We start from the raw sequence: 22576 nt of genomic DNA on the forward strand, positions 1-22576 counted from the left end.
GTAAAACACGGGTTTTCAATCAAAGCAGCTGCTTATATTTGCTAATACTAATCCTAAACCTAATCCTAACCCTAACCCTAACCCTCTGCAAAAGCTCCTGGATAAAACTTGAGCACTAAAACATCGTAGCTCCGCCCTCGTTGAATGTATGCGCGCTCCTGTTGGCTCCCGCGGACAGGGGACACAATTTTTATCGGGGATATGTACCTTGGCACAACACTGGCATTAACTCTGACCGCTGAGGAGTTAAAAACATTGTTGTGTTTTTGAGGCATTATTTTAATGTAGTATTTAACTCAAACCATATCCTTTTTTTGAATTGCAAGTTATAGTTGGAGTACCCTCTTGTACGGGTTGCCAGGCCTCCTCTCCGGCCTCTACCAGCCACAGTCCCGGCCCCGGCCCCAGCCCTGGCCCCGGCCCAGCCCCAGGCACCTCTCCGGCCTCTACCAGCCACAGTCCCGGCCCCGGCCCCAGGCCCAGGCCCAGCCCCAGCCCCAGGCACCTCTCCGGCCTCTACCAGCCACAGTCCCGGCCCCGGCCCCAGGCCCAGGCCCAGCCCCAGCCCCAGGCACCTCTCCGGCCTCTACCAGCCACAGTCCCAGTCCCGGCCCCGGCCCCAGGCCCAGCCACAGCCATTCTTAAAAGATTTCTACTGAATTTCTGTGACTGGATTTTTTTTTTGGTTGGTTTGGTTAGCTTTGTAGAAAATTCAAATGATCTTGCTTTTGACTACAGTTCGAATACAATTTTTGGGAGAATATTTTATAACCATAACCACTTTATTTATATAGCACATTTCGAAAACATAAAAAGTTTATCAAAGTGCTGCACAGTAATTAACAATAAAAGACACAATGGTTAAGAAAATGAGGATTAAAATGAGGATACAGATAAAAACAGGTTTAAAAGAAGATAAGAGTCATACAAAAAAAAAACAAAAAAAACAACAGGAAACAGAGATCACACAAGAACAGAGGTCACATAACTCTCACGCTGAGTTAAAAGCCAATGAATGAAAGTAAGTTTTAAGACGTGATTTAGAAGTAGGTAGGGTGGGGGACAACCTTATTTTTAGTGGTAGCTCGTTCCATAATTTAGGGGCCGCCACAGAAAATGCTCGATCACCTCGTGTTTTTAAATTACTCTTAGGGACAACGAGGAGGAGCTGATCAGCTGACCTAAGACATCTTGAGGGAGTGTAGACAGCTAAGAGGTCTGAAATATATTGTGGAGCTGATCCAATTAGTGCTTTAAAAACAAACAATAAAATTTTAAAATTAATTCTAAAATGGACTGGAAGCCAGTGAAGAGAAGCGAGGATCGGGGTGATGTGTTCATGTTTTCTGGCGCCTGTTAAAAGGTGAGCAGCAGCGTTTTGGACCAACTGCAAGCGTGCCAGGGAAGCCTGGTTAACACCGAAATAAAGTGCATTGCAGTAGTCCAAACGTGTGGAAATAAAAGCATGAATCACTTGCTCAAAATCACTAAAAGATAGAACAGATTTGATCTTGGATAAAAGCCTCAGATGATAAAAACTGGTTCTTACAACAGAATTAATCTGTTGGTCCAATTTAAAATCACTGTCAATCTTTACACCAAGATTAGAAACTGTGGGTTTAAAATAAGGTAAAAGGGGGTCCAGGTCCTTAGGAGGGGCATTATAGTTTCCCTTGGGGTCAAAAATGATTATTTCAGTTTTTGTTTCATTAAAATTTAAAAAGCTCTGGGCTATCCAGGCTTTGATTTCCCTGAGACAGTCTAGCAGACGTGTGGCCGAGCTGCCATCGCCTCTTTTAAAAGGGAGATATACTTGGGTATCGTCTGCATATAAATGATATGATATATTATGTTTTTTAAAAATTTGCCCATGCGGGAGAAGGTATAGAGAGAAGAGAGCTGGTCCAAGGATGGACCCTTGGGGAACTCCCCACGGTAGGGGGGCACATGAGGAGACACAGTCACAGTCAAATGTGAATTTCCTGCGGGATGAATAAAGTATCTACCTACCTACCTACCTACCTACCTACCAATTTTAATTTTAAAACTTCTCTCTGACAGGTAGGACCTGAACCAATCAAGTGCTGTACCCTTTAAACCCACATATTGTTCCAGGCGAGCAATGAGAGTTGCATGATCTACCGTATCAAATGCTGCTGTTAAATCCAAAAGCATTAAAAGGGCTGCGTTACCAAAATCAGTGGTCAATAAAATATCATTAAAAACTCTTAAAAGTGCAGACTCAGTGCTATGAAAAGCTTTAAAACCAGATTGAAAGATGTCAAGGATGCCATGAACATCAAGATGAGACTGCAGTTGCAGAAGTACAGCTTTCTCAAGGATCTTGGAAATAAAAGGAAGCTTCGATATAGGTCTGAAATTTGACAAGATGCTTGGATCCAGATTTGGGTTTTTTATTAGAGGTTCCACTATGGCCTGTTTAAAGTACACCGGAACAGTGCCTGAGGCGAGGCTGCTGTTTATAATTTGATGGACATTTTGACCAATGGTCTCCCAAACCTCTTTAAAAAGGCGAGGTGGGATAACATCGGTGGGATAGCCGGCTGGCTTTAGCTGGGTGACAATTTTGTTGAGGCTAAGGAGAGAGACTGGCTCAAACTGGTTCAGGACCGCAGGGCAAGTGTGAGCAATAGAAAGGTCACATAAAGGGGGGGATATGTGGCCTCTGATGTTTTCTACCTTTTCAACAAAATAGACAAGAAATTTTTCACAGACCTCAGAAGAAACCTCAAGGCAGGTGGATTGGGGAACATTTAAAATAGAATCGATGGTTTTAAAAAGAACACGTGGTTTGTTAAAATGACTGGAAATGATGTCAGAAAAATGCTTTGTCTTTTCCTGTTTAACAATTTTTTGATATCTTTTCCAGCTGTCCCTCATGAGATCATAAGAAACATGGAGTTTGTCTTTCTTCCACTTGCGTTCAGCTCGCCTGCATTCACGCCTCGCAGCACGCGTGACGTCATTTAACCATGGCTCAGATTTAAGGTTGGGACGCATCGTTTTAAGAGGAGCAACACAGTCAATTATATTATGGCAAGTGGTCAAGAAGGAAGACATTAAACCTTCAGTATTCGTGTCAAGGGGTGACACTGGGTCAGACAAAGTAACATAAAAAGCAGAACTGTGCGGCGGTGCCAGGGTTAACCATACGGCACCTGTGCGCAACAGCGCACGGTTTGTTTACAAGGCAGGGCGGGGAAAACTCGAATAAAACAGGCATATGGTCGGAAAAAACAGCATCAACTACTAAGACATTGGAAGTAGTCAAACCACATGATAGGATGAAGTCTAAAGTGTGCCCATGCTCTTGCGTGGGTCCAGTAACATGCTGCTCGAAATTAAAGGCCTCAATGAGGTTTATAAAATCCTTAGCCAGCGGCTTTTGCGGACAGCAGACGTGCACATTGAAGTCTCCAACAATTAAAATACTATCATAATTTGGCACTAAGCCAGTTAAAAAGTCCGAAAACTCCTGAATAAAGTCTTTATTATATTTAGGCGGTCGGTAGATTACCGCGCAAAGTATCGGGCTGGTGCGCCCGAGCTCGAACATGCACAGCTCAAAACTTGAAAAGGAGAAACGCGACTGGAGTTTGCAGTTTAAGTTCTCTTTTAAAATAACAGCTACTCCTCCACCGCGCCCGGTGGTCCTCGGTGAGTTGAAACAAGTACAGCCAAGCGGCAACAGTTCAGACAAGGCGGCAGACTCACCAGCACTCAGCCAGGTCTCAGTCACAAACAGCAGGTCCAAATCCTGCGACGTGAAATAATCCTTCAGGATGAAAGTTTTGTTCACAATCGATCTGGCGTTAACCAGGGCACATCTGATAGGAGCCGGGACATCGGCCGTTTGGGTTGCCCGAGCCAGCGGTCGGAGGTGGCGGTGATCCACTCCACCTCGGCGACGGCGAGGGAGGCAAGGACGGCGGGGGTGGGTCTCCTCATCCGGGCCAACAACAGGTTCAAGCCAGGTTCCAGCGGGGTCCAGGACTCGCCACGAGGACAGGCGGCGGCAGGTTGCATTGTGCAATGACGGGTAGCAGTGGAGCCGATTTTCCCGCAGCGCCAGATAGGCTTTGATTTTAACCAAAGAGCCACTGCGCTTTCCACGGCGTCTGTGGCGTCTCCTCCGGGGAAGCAGAACCCGAGCGTGTAGGAGGTGAGCAGGTACATCCGAGAGGAGCAGGGGAGGCGGCGATCCTTGATGTCAGGTTTGATCTTTAGCAGAGCTAAAGATCAAACTAAAGATCAAAAGTTTGATCTTTAGCAGAGCTTGGCGATCATAGCACAGCAGAGAGTTTATGTTGCCGGGAACAATTGTTAGTATTAACACAAACACAAGCACAGCAGGGAGCATCAGACGGCGTGCCACACACACTGGCGCCATCTTCAATACAACCTTTATAACTGTATATTCATGGTATTAAAACTGTCCGTCAAACAGATAATCAGGCAAAAAAAAAAAAAAAAAAAAGTTCATTTCAATAGTTGATGAAACTGTCCACTCTCTGCTTTTACTGCTACAAACCCTGGCAACAAAAACACACAACATGCTTCACATAATGACAAAAAGCAGGTGGTGTGGATATGCTAATGTGGGGGCAGAAAAAGTGCCCATTCTGTGCCCATTCTAAATTTTTTCAGTTTTGAAGATAATCACACCAAAATGGTTTCAATTTGTAAAGTAGTCAATTTTATGCATATTTGGTGAAATTCAGAATGGGTACTTTACTGTGGAAATAGCCATTTGGAAATGAAACCCCGAACAGTGTGAATGTGCAGCTTAAAAGATTTGGTAAAACGTTCATGAAAATGTTGATGTTGTGACAAATAAATGCATTTCTGATGCAATGTTCATTGTACTTTAGGTTAATAATGACCAAATAACAAACAATATATGAATATAAGACACAAACGCAAGCTACCTGAACGCACCTGACGCTGCGACGCTGTGACGCTGTTTCCTGCTTCGTAAGGTCGCTGCTACCTGTTCTCCCTCTCTCTCTCCTGTTCAAACTAATCTTTAGCCATACATATTACGTCTCTTCTGTAGCTGGTAGATTTTATAACTTGATTACCTTGCTATTGTGATAACCCTGCTACTTCTTCAGAGTCGATAGACTAGCGGAGCTAATCGCACTCTGTTTACTGGCTTATGTACTAGCACTAGCGTTAGCGTAGCTATTAGTTAGCTCTGTGTTGCTGCAGTAAATCCAGCCTTGGACAACGATGGTGTGCAGTGACTGCTCCGCTTTCTCAGATAGGATGTCTCTACTAGAGAGACGTGTCCGTGATTTAGAGCAGCTACTTTCAGCTAGGAATACGCTAGACATCACGGGCACTCCAGATAGCCTCAGTCCCGGGCCTGATAGGCGGCCCGCTAGCGCTAGCACTAGCTTAGCCTCGTCGGCAGAGGCGGCGGGGTTTGTCCCTGTTAGCTGGCGTGGGAAGGCTCGCAAGAGCAAGTCACTGGTTGTGTGGCCTGGTTTGCGGTCGCCCCTCCTGACTGCAAACCGGTTCTCGCCCCTCTCCAGCCCCGTTGGTAACCCCGTGGGCCAGCGTGTCTCTCCCGCTCCTGTTGACAGGGTAGAGCAACGCACGCTAGTGATAGGAGACTCCATCACCCGCAATGTTAGACTAGCTTCGCCAGCTGTGGTTCACTGCTTACCTGGGGCCAGAGTCTCCGACATAGAGGATAATCTTAGGGTGCTGGCAGCATCGAGGAAGAAACAGGGGACCCAGGCACACTACACCAGTAGCTATAGGAACATTGTTATTCATGTCGGCACCAACAATGCTAGGATGAAGCAATCAGAGATCACAAAAGCTAGCTTAGTCAGGACACTTGAGCTAGCTAGAAAGATGTGTCGGCATCGATTAGTTGTCTCTGGTCCCTTACCGGTGAGGGGTAATGATGAGATGTACAGTAGGTTAACCTCACTGAACCGCTGGCTGGCCCGTCACTGTGCTGAGCACGGTTTTGGCTTTGTGGATAACTGGCCTTCCTTCTGGGGCCGCCTCACCTGCTGAAAGCGGACGGCCTTCATCCTACTGGGGAAGGCGCCGCTCTTTTGTCTAGCAATATAGATAGAGCTTTAGCTTCTGTTTGACACTAGGGATTTAATACTCGGCAGGTGGCAGGTGATTAGAGAGCCTGCTAGGTATAGAATTAGTGTGGGTGTGGAGTCATCTAGTGTAGTTAAGGTGATTGGTCAGGATGTCTCTCATAGTATAGATAATCAGACTACTGGCTTGGCTTGTGACATGGAGACAGTCTCCCTACCCCACTGGCCCACTCACAGTCTCCTGGTTGGCCGGTATATGAATCTACAAACTACCCCTTCTACTGTTGTAGTACATTCCTGTAACAAAGCACCTTATAGACTACAAAACCATACTCCTCAAGCTATTAAGCCTGTGCTTACTCATCGTCCTAAGCGTAAAGGTTTGGGACAGTCAGCTAATCACACATGTTTGGTCCCTATTAATACCTCAGCCAGTGGTGGGTCTTCAGATCTGCTCACCACTGGTCATGGCAGCAAGAACCTAAAATTTGGTTTTATAAATATTAGATCTCTGGCTACCAAAGCTTTACTTATAAATGATCTAGTACTTGATCATGGATTGGACATGATTGGTCTGTGTGAGACATGGTTGAAACCAAATGTTTTCCTGCCCCTAAATGAGGCTACTCCACCTAATTACTCCTATGCCCATGTAGCCCGGGCTCATAAACAAGGCGGTGGTGTTGCCTTAATTTACAAAGATATCTTTAATTTTACATCTAATCTGGAAAATAAATTTAAATCCTTTGAGGCTCTTGTCTTGAGTTCATCTTCCTCAGCCATGCATAGCCTTTCTCCATTTTATATGGTGGTGATCTATCGACCGCCTGGTCCTTACTCTCAGTTTTTAGATGAATTTGGTGAATTTTTGTCAGGCTTAGTTACCCATTCTGAACAGATCTTGGTTTTTGGAGATTTTAATATCCGTATAAATAAGGCTGATGATCCACTGAATAAAGCATTTTCAAATCTTATTGATACATTTGGATTTACTCAGTCTGTTCAAGAGGCAACTCATTGCAATGGTAATATCCTTGATCTGGTCTTGTCTAAAGGGATTGTTGTTTCTGATCTGACTGTCTTATCAGCCACCTCTGCTGTGTCAGATCATTTTCTTATTAAATTTGAGGCATCACTGGCCTGTCCTGTTAGTGGTGGCACAGATGTAATCACTAGTCGCCATATTGGTCCCTCTGCTGTTGCTGCGTTTAGCCAGCAGTTGCCTGGAGTTTTGGCTCCTCTCACTGTAGAGACAGGCTCTGTCGAAAACCTTACTAGTTCCCTCAATGTGGCCCTCTCCAGTCTCCTTGATACAGTTGCCCCGCTCTCTACCAGACCGAGGCAACTGAAGAGATCCACACCCTGGTTTAATGAAGAGATACGAGCTTTGAAGCAGGCCTGCAGGAGATTGGAACGACAATGGCGAAAATCGAAGTTAGTAGTTTTTTACCTATCCTGGCATGATAGTTTATTGAAATATAAGCGCGCCCTAGCTGTGGCTAAAGCAGCCTATTTCTCCCGCTTAATCGCCACTAATAAACATAATCCTAGATTTCTCTTTGAGACAGTAGCAAAGCTCACAAAAAACAGCCATCTGCTACTAGCTTATCACTTACAGCAGATGATTTTCTGGACTTTTTTGGCAACAAGGTTGAGGAAATCAGGCAAAAAATTAATTCTGAATCCGCTGCAGCTCCTGCGGACTCATTGGCAGTCGCTAGCTCACCAATAGTCCCTACTATCTCGGTTTTTGAGGCTGTCTCACTTGATACCTTATCTAAGCTTGTGATAGCCTCTAAACCGACAACCTGCTTTCTTGATCCGCTACCTGCCAAGCTTTATAAAGAATCCTGGCCTTTACTGGGCTCTACAATGCTAGATATTGTTAATTTATCTCTTAGTACTGGCATTGTGCCCAGCAGCTTTAAGACAGCTGTGGTCAGACCGCTTTTAAAGAAACCACATCTTGATTCTAGTTCTTTAAATAGCTATCGCCCAGTTTCCAATCTCCCGTTCATGTCTAAAGTGCTCGAGAGAGTTGTCTTTCAACAACTCTCCACCCATTTGGCTGTATGAATCAGCTGTATGAGCCTTTCCAATCAGCTTTCAGGGCCTGTCACTCCACTGAGACAGCACTTACTAGAGTTGCCAACGATCTTCTGTTGGCTATTGATGCGGACTCTACCTCTGTGCTTTTATTACTGGACCTCAGTGCAGCCTTTGATACTGTTGATCACTCCATTTTATTAGAGAGACTAACTGAGAATTTTGGTGTCACGGGCCAGGCTCGTGCATGGCTTAACTCATACTTATCTGAAAGAACACAGTGTGTCATGTACAATAATACTAGATCCAAATTCTCCAATGTTAAATGCGGGGTACCTCAGGGCTCAGTCCTGGGTCCTCTTCTCTTTTCCCTGTACATTTCGCCACTTGGACAAATTATACGTAGCCATGGTATTAATTTCCATTGTTATGCTGATGATACTCAGCTATATTTGCCCATAAAGGCTGATGATCCCACAGAGATCAATAGATTAGAGGTCTGTCTGGCTGCGGTAAAGAATTGGATGTCACTAAATTTCCTGCTATTAAACTCAGATAAAACTGAGATGTTAGTAGTCGGCCCTCCCAGACATAGACACTGTTTTGAACAGTTAACAGTTCTACTTGACAACTGTGTGATTTCACAAAGTGTGGCAGCCAAAAATCTCGGTGTTACTTTTGATCCCTGCTTATTCTTTGACAGGCACATTAAGGATATCACCAAGACTGCCTATTTTCATTTACGTAATATAGCACAAATTCGGTCTTCCCTGTCCATGGCTGACGCAGAGACCTTAATTCATGAATTTGTTTCAGCCAGACTTGATTACTGCAATGTTCTGTTTTCAGGTCTCCCACAGGCCAGCACCAAAAGTCTCCAGATGGTTCAAAATGCTGCAGCTAGGGTCTTAACTAGAACTAGAAAATTTGATCATATTACTCCAATTCTGGCCTCCCTTCATTGGCTTCCTATGCATATTAGATCTGACTTTAAGGTGCTTCTGTTAACCTACAAAATCTTAAATGGGTTTGCCCCATCTTATCTTTCACATCTCCTTAAACCCTACATTCCATCGCGGGCTCTCCGCTCTCAAAATGCGGGGCTGCTTTGCTTACCTAGGATTAAGAAGAAGTCAGCAGGTGGCCGGGCCTTTTCCTATTGTGCCCCGCTGCTATGGAATAACCTCCCTGCTGACGTCAGGCAATCTGGATCTGTTGATTCTTTCAAATCTAGATTAAAAACTCATCTCTTCGGCCTAACTTATGGCTGACAGTTAGTGGTACGGTGGGCTGGTTCTCTGTCTCAATGAAGTAACCCAAGCACTCACCTGCCGACGAGATTATGAGATTATTGCTCTCACGGAGCTAATTATCAATTATTCTTCTCCAGATAATTAATGTGCCACCTTTGTCTCTGTGTGAGTGTGTGTGAATGGTTGATGTGTGTTTGTCCGAGTGCATGCTCTGTCTACTTCTGATCCAGGTCGTCGTGGTGTAGGTGGCTGTGTGGCCCGGGTCCCTGGCTGCTCTGGTGCATCCAGCTTGCCTTGGCGTCATCATCCCTCATCCGCCACCTATCTATTCCCATACATTTTATTGTTTGTTATCTGTGTCTATTGCACGTCTGTCCGTCCTGGGGAGGGATCCCTCCTCTGTTGCTCCCCTGAGGTTTCTTCCTATTTTTCTCCCTGTTAAAGGGGTTTTTTAGGGAGTTGTTCCTCATCCGATGTGAGGGTCTAAGGACAGAGGATGTTGTATTTTTCTGTAAAGCCCTTTGAGACAAATTTGTATTTGTGATTCTGGGCTATACAAATAAATAAAATTGAATTGAATTGAATTGAATTGAATTGTCTAATATTGAGGAATTTCAATATTCACAAGTGATGAAATATCCCCATATTTGGGATCAAAAATTAAAATGAAGAACTTGCATTAAGAAAAAATGTTTTATATCCCAGGAAAGAGCAAGCTTTGAACTTTAAATTAAAATAGAGATCGGATTTTTTAATACATTCCCACATGCAGTTATGGGCCAATGAAAACTTTTTTTGGGGATTTGGATATATCTGACTAAGCATTAATGCTTTGGACAGTCCATGTATGTATCTCAAAACTCTGAAAAAATCAAGAAGAGGGGCAAATACAAAGTTGTTTTCTGAAGGCCCAAACATGGTCGACCATGAAACTTGTGTGATTTTTTTTTTTTTTTCATTTTCGAGGGGCTGGCCTGCCTACCAGTTACGATGTGTGACAGATGTTTTTGTATATTGTATATATATGTCATACATATTATGTATATATATGAGAGAGTAGGTGGAGGTGTATTATTGTACCAAATTTCAGTTTCCTATGTGGTGCAGTTCCTGAGATATTGACACCTGAAGATGGAGGAAAAATAAGGATGTGCAAAAATCACACCAAAATCGACACATACTCCCATAGACATAATATACATAGACGCCTCATAGGCTGCCGCTGCCTATTGGAGCTGACGTAGCAGCGTGGCCGCCATCTTGGATGGGTCTCTAATGCGCTCCCACTGCATTTATTTCTACTGTATCCCCAACTTTAATAATCCATAACTCCCCGAATTTTTACCCGATTTTCCCAGGGTTTGGTTTGTTACAAACAGCAGAGTTTCAGTTATGATACAGGATGCTGTCACACATTAAAAATACGTACTTTCATGCTGAAAGATGTTGTATTATAACAAAAACATATGGTATGGCATATAGATACATGTATAAATGAATTAATTTTATAATTTAAAAAAGAAACAAGTTTGATTGTTCATTTGAATTTATTTCTCTCTCTCTCTCTCTCTCTCACTCACACACACACACACACACACACACACACACACACAGAGGACATCACTGACAGTCTGACCCGTCCTGCTCACTACAGAGCTTTGACGACTCGGTCACAACAAAACCCTCCCGTCTTATAGCAACTTCCCACTGCCTTCAGCCTGTATTACTGGGAAACCTTTAAAAAGAAAAAGAAAAAAAAAACAGCAAGAGTCAAAGAGAGAGAGAGAGTACCAGTTCCTGCTGTAATAACGTTACGCGTAAGTAACGATGATATAATATTATAAATGGTAAAATAACCAAAATTATTGTAAAGTCTTACTTCTGAAAGGTAATCCCACGCGATCTGGTTTAAATCCTGTGCCGGTTATTGCAATCATAAGCTGCACAAAATACCGGCATTTTTGCTAGCTCTCCATTGACTCTGGTTGACTCTGGTGCTAGCCTAGAGTGAAGAGACCCATCCAATATGGCGCCGACGCTGCTCACGTTCCAGCACGTCATGAGGCGTCTACGTATATTATGTCTATGCATACTCCCCTCACTAAATTGGCCATATCTCAAAAAATATCCATCCAAGCAAACTAAAATTTTACAGTGCACCTATTGGATAAATAGGGAACAACTAGTGAATTTTTCAGAATTTTTTGAGACCCAAGTGTGTGGGATGTCCTGAAAATTTGGTGAAATGACATGGAATGACCCGCAGGCGACGCCACCTGGAAGAACGTCTGTCAGCTACACGTGCAGGTCCGTGAGCCGCGGTGACATCACCTGCTGCTCCTGGTTAGAAAAGCTCTGTTGTGTTTAAGGTTTAGAAATGCCTGGGAAAATGTAGCTTCTCTGGACGCTACCGCGCTATTTGATCAGTAAAATAGTTTCACTACTTAAAAGCTACTTGACTTAGAAAACAGCAACGTTACGACCACGTTACTGACAAATGACGTTAAACTAGTAACGTCGCTACTTCCAACACTGGATACAGTAGCAGTCATAAGTCAGAAAATACTAGGCAAAAAAAGTTCTGCACCGCTTTTTCAATTTATAATTTCTCCCCTTTATTTATACCCAATAGTGCTGTATCTTATACTATTGTAAAGCCTCGTTCATCCTCTTTCTAGTGAGATAAAACTTGAAAGGATCCTGCATTTATGGAATGAGTGAGCAAGCGACCAATCTTTTTTGGACAAAATCCCCTGCAATATTTTTTCAGTTGATCATTTCTCCCATTAACAATACTGATTGGTGTTGTCTTTTATACCGTTAGAAAGCCTGATTAGTCCCCTTTTCAATGATAAATAAATTGTAAGGATTGTCAATCGATTGGTATGACCAACATGGCTAAACATGTCCCCTCCCCCCCTTTTTGAAGGGGTCAAAATCCCATTCAGTGTGTTTTCAGTTGATCATTTCTCCCCTGTGATCAGACCAGTTGGATTTGTGAGTTACACTGGTGGAATGCCGGTCCCCTTTACAAAAGGGTCTAACTGTAAGGATGAGGCAGCACAGCTAAACAGGTGGGAAGCACAATATTTTATTCATTTTCTACTGGACCTGAGTAACGTGTGGAACTTCCATTTTCAGCAGTAACAGCTTCACACCTCCTCCTCATGATCCACTGAAAACACACTGAATGGGATTTTGCTCCCCTCAAAAAAAAAAAAAAAAATGTTTAGCCACGTTGGTAAAATAAAGGGGAGAAATTCTAGACTGAAAAAGCGGTGCAGAACTTTTTTTGCCTAGTGTAGTTCCACCGTTTTGGAGACCACAAGGCTGAAAATAACAAAACAAAAACAAGTGCATGTTGTTGTGCATCCTTGAAAAAATAAATCAGCTTTTCATCACTGCTCAAAATTGTGTTGTGTTCTGGTCTGTATCTACTTCATTCATTTCACGTTCCACAACTCAAGAGATGGTTGTAGATTTCAGGAGGGTTAGACATATCCCCTCTCCCTGCACATCAGAGGAACAGCTGTTGAGATGATCTCCAGCGTCAGGTATCTGGACGTACACCTCACCAACGACCTCACATCTGTGTATGTGTATATGTATGTATATGTATGTATGTGTATGTATGTGTGTATGTATATATATGTATACATGTATGTGTACGTATGTGTGTATATGTATGTATGAATGTATTTATATAGTACAGGCCAAAAGTTTGGACACACCTTCTCATTCAATGCGTTTTCTTTATTTTCATGACTATTTACATTGTAGATGCTCACTGAAGGCATCAAAACTATGAATGAACACATGTGGAGTTATGTACTTAACAAAAAAAGGTGAAATAACTGAAAACATGTTTTATATTCTAGTTTCTTCAAAATAGCCACCCTTTGCTCTGATTACTGCTTTGCACACTCTTGGCATTCTCTCCATGAGCTTCAAGAGGTAGTCACCTGAAATGGTTTTCCAACAGTCTTGAAGGAGTTCCCAGAGGTGTTTAGCACTTGTTGGCCCCTTTGCCTTCACTCTGCGGTCCAGCTCACCCCAAACCATCTGGATTGGGTTCAGGTCCGGTGACTGTGGAGGCCAGGTCATCTGCCGCAGCACTCCATCACTCTCCTTCTTGGTCAAATAGCCCTTACACAGCCTGGAGGTGTGTTTGGGCTCATTGTCCTGTTGAAAAATAAATGATGGTCCAACTAAACGCAAACCGGATGGGATGGCATGTTGCTGCAGGATGCTGTGGTAGCCATGCTGGTTCAGTGTGCCTTCAATTTTGAATAAATCCCCAACAGTGTCACCAGCAAAACACCCCCACACCATCACACCTCCTCCTCCATGCTTCACAGTGGGAACCAGGCATGTGGAATCCATCCGTTCACCTTTTCTGAGTCTCACAAAGACACGGTGGTTGGAACCAAAGATCTCAAATTTGGACTCATCAGACCAAAGCACAGATTTCCACTGGTCTAATGTCCATTCCTTGTGTTTCTTGGCCAAAACAAATCTCTTCTGCTTGTTGCCTCTCCTTAGCAGTGGTTTCCTAGCAGCTATTTGACCATGAAGGCCTGATTGGTCTCCTCTTAACAGTTGTTCTAGAGATGGGTCTGCTGCTAGAACTCTGTGTGGCATTTATCTGGTCACTGATCTGAGCTGCTGTTAACTTGCGATTTCTGAGGCTGGTGACTCGGATGAACTTGTCCTCAGAAGCAGAGGTCAAGGTCAAGGTCAAGGTAAACTTTATTGTCCCCAAGGGGCAATTTGTTCCACAGACAGCAGTAAAAAACAATGAAACACAGTATAATACAACAACAATCATACATAAAAAAGTCATACATAAACACAACAAGGGTTACAGGAGGCCGTTCAGTAAGCCAATGGAGGCCGGGACAAATGATTTTTTAAGTCTGTTAGTCCTGCATCTTGGCAGGACATATCTACGACCGGACGGTAGCAGTTTGTACTCCCCGCACAGGGGGTGGCTGTGATCAGCCAGGACTGACTGGGCCTTCTTTGTGGCTCTGACCCTGTATAATAAGAGAGATCCTCAAGATGAGTACCAGCGATCTTGCTGCACATCTTAACAATGTTTGACAGTCTTTTCTTGTTTTTAAGGGAAAGTGACCCAAACCAACATATAAAAGCAAAGGTTAAAACAGACTCAATAAAACAAGAGTAAAACATTCTCATAAAAGATTTGTCAACGTTAAAACATCTGAGCTTCCGGTAAAAATACATGCGCTGGTGGGCCTTTCCACAGACAGCATCAATATGGAAATCAAAGGACAATTTGCTGTCCAGAATTGTCCCCAGATATTTGTACTGCTGTACAAATTCCACGGCCTGATCCCGGATAAAAACAGGGGGGATAGATGGAGGCCTCTTCCTAAAATCAATTAACATCTCCTTCGTTTTTCCAATATTAATGTCCAAGAAGGAGTGTTTGCACCAGTCGCTAAAAGCATCCACCACCGGACCATGTTCAGTGTCGTCATCACTGAGTAGAGACAGAATGGCCGAGTCATCTGCAAACTTAATGATGTGTCTGTTCTTGTACTGGCTCCGGCACTCATTTGTATATAAAACAAATAAAAGTGGTGAGAGGACACATCCTTGGGGGGAGCCAGTGGAGGACAAAAGGGGATCTGACAAGACCCCGTTAACTCTCACTTTCTGAGGTCTCTCAGTTAAAAAGTCAACCAGCCAACATATTAAACCAGGGTCAATGCTGTGGGTGCTGGTAAGTCTGTCTGCTAAAATATGTGGTTGGATGCAGTTAAAAGCTGAGGAGAAGTCAATAAAAAGGAGCCGTGCAAAATTTTTAACGCCGTCCAGATTCAAGATTCAAGATTCAAGATTCAAGGTTTATTCGTCACATGCATGAATGTACAAGTACAGCAGCAGTGAAATGTAATTGCAACAACTCCGGCACTGTGCAAGTAAAAAATAAAAATAAAAATAAAAAAAATATTTAAAAAAATACAAATAATAATAATAACGGTAATAATAATAAAAAATAAAAGAAAATAAGATAGAAATAAAGATAAAATAGAAAGAATATATGACATTCCTATATACAGTGAACGACTATATACAATCTGCAACAATATACAAAAGGTACAAAAAGTACAAAAAGTACAAATAAGTAGAGGGTAAGTACAAATGAGTAGAAGAACTGAGTTGCAAAACCCTGAAGAACAACACGTTCCGCCGGAGGTTCAGGGTTAGTGTGAAACCGTGAGACCAAGTGACAGAACCTGATGCCCGGGACTGGGATACAGGAGCTGTCAGACTTGATCCAGCCTTGTGGAGTCACCCCTTCCCCTCCAGTCTTTACGTGTTGCAATCTGCCAGTAATGTAGGGTGTAGTGTAGTTGTTGGTGGGGAGGGGGGGGGGGGGGGGGGGGCAGTGAGTGTCAGACAACAGGGGATAGTAAGGTGCTGAGCTGTCTGACACTGAGGACTTAGATGACTGAGGACCAAGTTTAAAAGGGTGCATATGGCGTCCTCGACACCCCTGCCTGCCCTGTACGCGAACTGGAGTGGATCTAAATTAACATGTGTAGCAGCCAAGATCTCCTCCTTAATGATTTTTTCAATAGTTTTCATAATCAGGGACGTTAATGCCACAGGACGAAAGTCATTGAGGGATTTGGGCGTTTTAATCTTGGGCACAGGTACAATCACAGAGTCCTTCCAGAGGCGAGGGACTCTATGGTGCTGAAGTGACTTTGTAAAAATAAAAGACAATATATCAGCCAGTGGCTCTGCACAGTTCCTGACAAGACGGCCACCAATATTGTCTGGACCAGGACTTTTCCTCTCTTTCACTCCCCTGAAAAGTTTATAAACCGTCTCTCTGTCCACACAAAACTCCTTCTGTTCAGGACCGGCGTCTCTGTATGTGGACAGTTCCATGCTAAAATCATGAGAATTAAAACGGTTATAAAACAAGTTAAGATGATTGGCAAGCTCAAGGTCAGACTTGCCAGCAAATGAAATGGGACACTTCTTAGACTGCATATCCATAATAGACCTCACGCCCTCCCATGCAGGACGTGAGTTTCCTGTACTCAACAGGGTCTCAACTTTGTCTTTGTATTTCATTTTTGCAAGTTTAAGTTCCCGCTTAACTTGCTTTTGCAACTCCCTGCTTCGAGCAACATCCCCCTGGTTGAAGCTGATGTTTCTCTGATTTATAATATTTTTAACAGATTTGGACACCCAAGGTTTATTGTTAGGGAATACATAGATTAATTTCTTGGGGATTACCAAATCTTCACAAAAGTTTATATAAGAGGTCACAGTCTCAGTTAAATCATCGAGATCAGTGCAAGCGTCCTTAAATAACTCCCAGTCTGTGCAGGAGAAACAGTCCTGGAGGTGCTCGATGGAGTCCGCTGACCACACCGGAACCAAGCGTCGCTCGGGTTTTGTTTCCTTCAGGACAGCTTTGTAGGACGGAGCCAAATAAACAACATTATGGTCGGACGTACCAAGAGGCGCTCTCTTCCAGGATTTATAAGCTCCCTTGATGGAACCATAACAAAGGTCAAGACATTTCATATTCCTAGTGGGGCAAGTGACATATTGTTGAAAATTACTGAGCGCTTTACCAGGCTTACAGAGATTGAAGTCACCCATAATAAAGTTTGGCGCATCCGGTGCGATACTCTGTAGCCTGTGAACTGTTTCCCCAATAACCCGTGAGGCAGTATCGACGTTAGCCTTGGGGTGAATGTACACAAGTGTAATAAAAACCTGTGGAAATTCCCTCGGAAGATAGAATGGTCGTAGGGACACAGACAAAATTTCGATATCGGGAGAGCAGAGTGATTCCCTGAGCACAACAGTGCTACACCAGTTTTTATTCACATAGAGACAGAGCCCACCTCCAAGTGATTTCCCAGTCACCGCTGGGTCTCTGTCAAGTCGCAGTGGTTCCCCAAAGCCGTCAATTTCCAAGTCGGATTTAAGATCATGCTGCTTAAGCCACGTCTCCGTCAGGGCAATCAGGCAGGAATTCCTATACTCCGACAAGAACTTTACGTTTGCCTGCAGATTGTCAACCTTGTTTCGGAGGGACTGTATGTTGGCAAGGATGATTGAGGGGAGCGGGATCCTCCGATGGCCCTGCTTTTTCAGCCTCTGGCGCACGCCGGCTCGACAACCCCTTTTCCTCGGCCTCGATGCTCCTCTCCTGTCCCCCCAGTAGGCACCATGCCGGGTGATCTCCGCGGGGAAAGCCGACGAGGGATCCACAACTCCTGTGCCCGAGTCCCGAAGCAGCAGGAGAAACTCCCGGCTGTACCGGAGTGGCTCCTGATATTCACAAAGTCCTCTCCAAAAGTGACTTAGGAGCGTCAGACTGAGTAAGAGGACCGTCAGCCTGGCGTAAGTTGTTGTTGCCATGATTATCCGCACGATCAGACAATAACAGTAAGTTAGTAGTGACTGTACAACACAGGTTAGACTCAGACGCACACCACGCTGCTGCTGCTTGTCGCCATTAGTCCGGCGCCATGTACAGTGACTCTTGGTCTTCCTTTCCTGGGTCGGTCCTCATGTGTGCCAGTTTCATCGTAGCGCTTGATGGTTTTTGCGACTCCACTTGGGGACACATTTAAAGTTTTTGCAATTTTCCGGACTGACTGACCTTCATTTCTTAAAGTAATGATAGCCACTCGTTTTTCTTTAGTTAGCTGATTGGTTCTTGCCATAATATGAATTTTAACAGTTGTCCAATAGGGCTGTCGGCTGTGTAGTAACCTGACTTCTGCACAACACAACTGATGGTCCCAACCCCATTGATAAAGCAAGAAATTCCACTAATTAACCCTGATAAGGCACACCTGTGAAGTGAAAACCATTTCAGGTGACTACGTCTTGTAAATAGTCATGAAAATAAAGAAAACGCATTGAATGAGAAGGTGTGTCCAAACTTTTGGCCTGTACTGTATACATATATATATATATATATATATGTTGACTGTGTATGATTTGTACTCTTGTTGCATTTGTGTCTTAAGTTCCGGTAGACTGTGTAATTTTCCACTCTTTTGTCTGTTTTTACCGTATGTTTGGAACATTATTAATTTATGTATGCCTCCATATCAGTTATATGCAATGCTATGTCTTTAACATCACTAATATTTATGTGCTTCATGTCTGTTATGTGTAATACTGCTGATGGTTGTGCATGATATAAACTTCCGTGTCTGTGTTTCATGTGCTGGCTACAGCAACTGTTTTCTCTGTTTATGTCTATATGTCTGTCTTTAACCCTGTCCCTGTTTTATCCCTTTTTTTTTTTATCCCCAAACCCCTCCCCAGGGGGGCACTACCCCCACCTAGGCCGTTATTGTAAATAAGAGTCTGCTCTTAATTAACTTGCCTAGTCAAATAAAGGTTGATGATGATGATGATGACATGGACTATTGACACCTCTCGCCTTGCCAAGAAGGCCCACCAGCGACTCTGCTTCCTCAGGAGGCCGAGGCGTGCTGGACTTGGGAGCTCAGTCCTGACCTCATTCTACAGATGTGCAGTGGAGAGTGTTCTCTGCTCCTGCATCACAGTGTGGCATGGTGGCTGCTCTGCTGCAGAGAAAAAGGCTCTGCACAGGGCGGTGAAAGCCTCCCCACCACCATGAACATTTATACAGCCAGATGCAGGAAAAGGGCCTCCAGCATCAGGAAGGACCTCACCCACCCCGCACACCCACTGTGTGCCCCCCTCCCCTCAGGCCGGAGGTGGAGGTGCATCAGGAGAGAACCACCAGACTCAGCAACAGCTTTTACCCACAAGCTGTCAGGCTGCTGAACTCTGTTGGCCCCCTTTAAACACACACATACACCCCTGCCCCCTCACATGGACAGGTGCAATATTGGCTAAATTAGCCGACCGGATGGTTCTGTGCACTATATTCAATGCAAATGTAAATACATTTATATAAGTAAGTAATGTTATCACACATTTTATATATTCATATTGTGGTTTTTTTTTTATTGTTATTGGCTTGACCGGACCTCAGTTCTTAATTTCGTACCTCCTCATGTGCATGTTGTTGGTATGACAAAGTTTCCTTGAATCCTTGATTCCCAGTGAAACATTCTAGAAAGGGAAGGAGTTCATGGACCAAACTTGGTGAATGTATCACACTCACATGGAGCAGCAAAGCCACTAAATGGTTAAGAATCTGAACTATAATTTCCATCTCAAGGCCAACATGAACAAAACAAAACATCTAATATTGGCTACAGCTTTTGGATCTTAAAATTATCTGCGCTGCTGTTGGTATGATGGGAATGGAACCAAATCTGTGTAAAAAGTTGGGGTAAAAACTGAGTTGCAATAAAAACACTAAGAAGTAACATCCATGACAAACATCAACAAAAACAGCAAAATATCAAATGGATTAGACATTAAATGGTTTAGAGATGACTGTGTTTCTTTTGTGCTTCACTGTCTGGAATCTGATACACTGACATTATCTATTGAGAACATCAAGCTGCATGTTAAGCAAGATTTAACTGGTCGTGTGTTTAGAAATCCTGACCTGAGAGCCTCCAGTTTGCAGTGTGGACTCTCCAGTTCAACAAAGAGCATCTCCACTCCTGAATCCTGCAGATCGTTGTTACTCAGGTCCAGCTCTCTCAGACTAGAGGACTGGGAGCTGAGAACTGAGGCCAGAGCTTCACAGCTTCTCTTTGACAGCTTACAGCCACTCAGCCTGAAGAGGAAGTAAAGATGAAAATAACTTTAAATAGATTATTATTTTTTATTTTATTTTTTTTGCATAGAAAGTATGATGTATTTATCCAGTTTCTATGAACCTACACAGATTTCCTGGAGGCTTTGACCACTGGCAGCAGCCTCAGAAGAGCCTCCTCTGAACCAGAGTATTTCTTCAGGTCGAACACCTCCAGATCTTCTTCTGATGTCAGTAAGATGAAGACCAGAGCTGACCACTGAGCAGGAGAGAGTTCCTCTGTGGAGAGATGTCCTGATCTCAGGTACTGTTGGATCTCCTCCACTAGAGAATGGTCATTGAGCTCATTCAGACAGTGGAACAGGTTGATGATTCTCTCTGGAGAGGGATTCTTCCTGATCTTCTTCTTGATGTACTGGACTGTTTTCTGATTTGTCTGTGAGCTACTTCCTGTCTGTGTCATCAGGCCTTCTAGGAGAGTCTGATTCTGGTTGCTCTGCAGTGAGAGACCCAGGAGGAAGCGCAGGAACAAGTCCAGGTGTCCATTGGGACTCTGTAAGGCCTTGTCCACAGCATGTTGGTGAAGGTAATCAAGCTTAGGTTTGCGCTTGAATAATGCAGACCACCTGGAGGTTGACTGTTCGTCTGACAGCAGATTGACGCCAGAGTTAATGAATGACAGAAAGACATAAAGAGCAGCCAGAAACTCCTGAATGCTCAGATGGACGAAACAGAAAACCTCTTTTTTATACAGCCCATACTCCTTTTTAAAGATCTGTGTGAACACTCCTGAGTACACTGAGGCTGCTTTGATATCAATGCCACACTCTGCCAGGTCTGCTTTGTAGAAGATCAGGTTGCCTTTCTCCAGCTGCTCAAAAGCCAGTTTTCCCAGTGACAGGATCATCTCCCTGGTCTCTGTAGTCCAGAGTGGATCTGTGTCAGCTCTCCCATGATACTTGATGTTCTGCACTTTGGACTGAACCAGCAGGAAGTGGATGTACATCTCAGTCAGGGTCTTGGGCAGGTCTCCTGCCTCACTGATTTTCAACACGTCCTCCAGAACTGTAGCAGTGATCCAGCAGAAGACTGGGATGTGGCACATGATGTGGAGGCTTCGTGACGTCTTGATGTGGGAGATGATTGTGCTGGCCTGCTTCTTATCTCTGAATCTCTTCCTGAAGTATTCCTCCTTCTGTGGGTCAGTGAAGCCTCTCACTTCTGTAAACATGTCAACACACCCACGAGGGATCTGATTGGCCGCTGCAGGTCGTGTGGTTATCCAGAGGCGAGCAGAGGGAAGCAGGTTCCCCTTGATGAGGTTTGTCAGCAGAACGTCCACTGAGGTGGACTCTGTAACATCAGTCAGGATCTGGTTGTTCTTGAAGTCCAGAGGAAGTCGACACTCATCCAGACCGTCAAAGATCAACACAACCTGGACCTTTTCAAACCTTCTGATTCCTGCTTGTTTGGTCTCAGTGAAGAAGTGATGAAGAAGTTGCACCAAGCTGAACTTTTTCCCTCTCAGCAGATTCAGCTCTCTGAAAGTGAATGGAAATGTGAAATGGACATGCTGGTTGGCTTTGTCTTCAGCCCAGTCCAGAGTGAACTTCCGTGTTAAGACTGTTTTTCCAATGCCAGCCACTCCCTTTGTCATCACTGTTCTGATTGATTTATCTCTTCCAGGTAAAGCTTTGAAGATGTCCACACATGTGATTTTTGTTTCTGGTGTGTCTGGTTTCCTGGATGCTGTTTCAATCAGTCTGACCTCATGTTCCTTATTGACCTCTCCACTCCCTCCCTCTGTGATGTACAGCTCTGTGTAGATCTGATTCAGAGGTGTTGGCCTCTCCTCTTCATCTGTAATTCCCTCAAACAAATCCTGAAACTTCCTCTTCAGATTGAATTTAAGTTCATGCTGGCAGTCAGCAAGACTTTCTGAATGAATAAACAACAGATCACATCAATAACAGGATGTTATTCTAAATGTGATGTTATACTAAATATGAGTGATGCCAACATTTCCTGGTCAATGCACACATTCCCTATCCCATTGAATCTACCCAGTTCATTAGTGGTTAGTGGACAAGCAGGCCCTGACTGGGTTACTGCATCAGGAAGCTGTTGTAGAGTCATTTATTATTCATGCAACAAATCTGACTCCTTAAAAACATGTTCATACTGTGTTGATAGTTCCCATAAAGGTATGTCCACTGATTGCATAGCTACTCCCTCTCACTTTCTTCACTTCAAGATGATGTGTGTGCAAATTGCTTTGGCATGTGTATTTTCTGGATTTTTTTTCAGAAAATACACATGCATTGGCAAAGGTGTTTAATAATCCTAATACCTATGTCACACCCATCTTGAAGAAGAAACTGCCCACTCATCTGTAATAGTAAAAACTGTTACTAATTAATTAAATATAATTGAATAGATTATTGAATACCATATTAATATTCCCAAGT

General features: G+C 43.7%; 1 protein-coding gene across 1 annotated transcript in view; it reads right to left on the bottom strand.

Annotated features, from left to right (window-relative positions):
• The window catches only part of LOC115370644 (NACHT, LRR and PYD domains-containing protein 12-like), a gene marked incomplete at its 3' end in the record, with an annotated part of 100069 nt that overhangs the window by 7565 nt on the left and 69928 nt on the right, over window positions 1–22576 (bottom strand). Inside the window, exons 4-5 of the mRNA XM_030067753.1 lie at window positions 20237–22026; window positions 19956–20129 (exon numbers count right to left, since the gene is read on the bottom strand). Of these exons, the coding sequence (XP_029923613.1) occupies window positions 19956–20129; window positions 20237–22026 (1964 nt within the window). The remainder of the gene's footprint in view (window positions 1–19955; window positions 20130–20236; window positions 22027–22576) is intronic.

The sequence above is a fragment of the Myripristis murdjan genome, chromosome 2, assembly GCF_902150065.1.
Source record: "Myripristis murdjan chromosome 2, fMyrMur1.1, whole genome shotgun sequence".
NCBI lineage: Eukaryota > Metazoa > Chordata > Actinopteri > Holocentriformes > Holocentridae > Myripristis > Myripristis murdjan.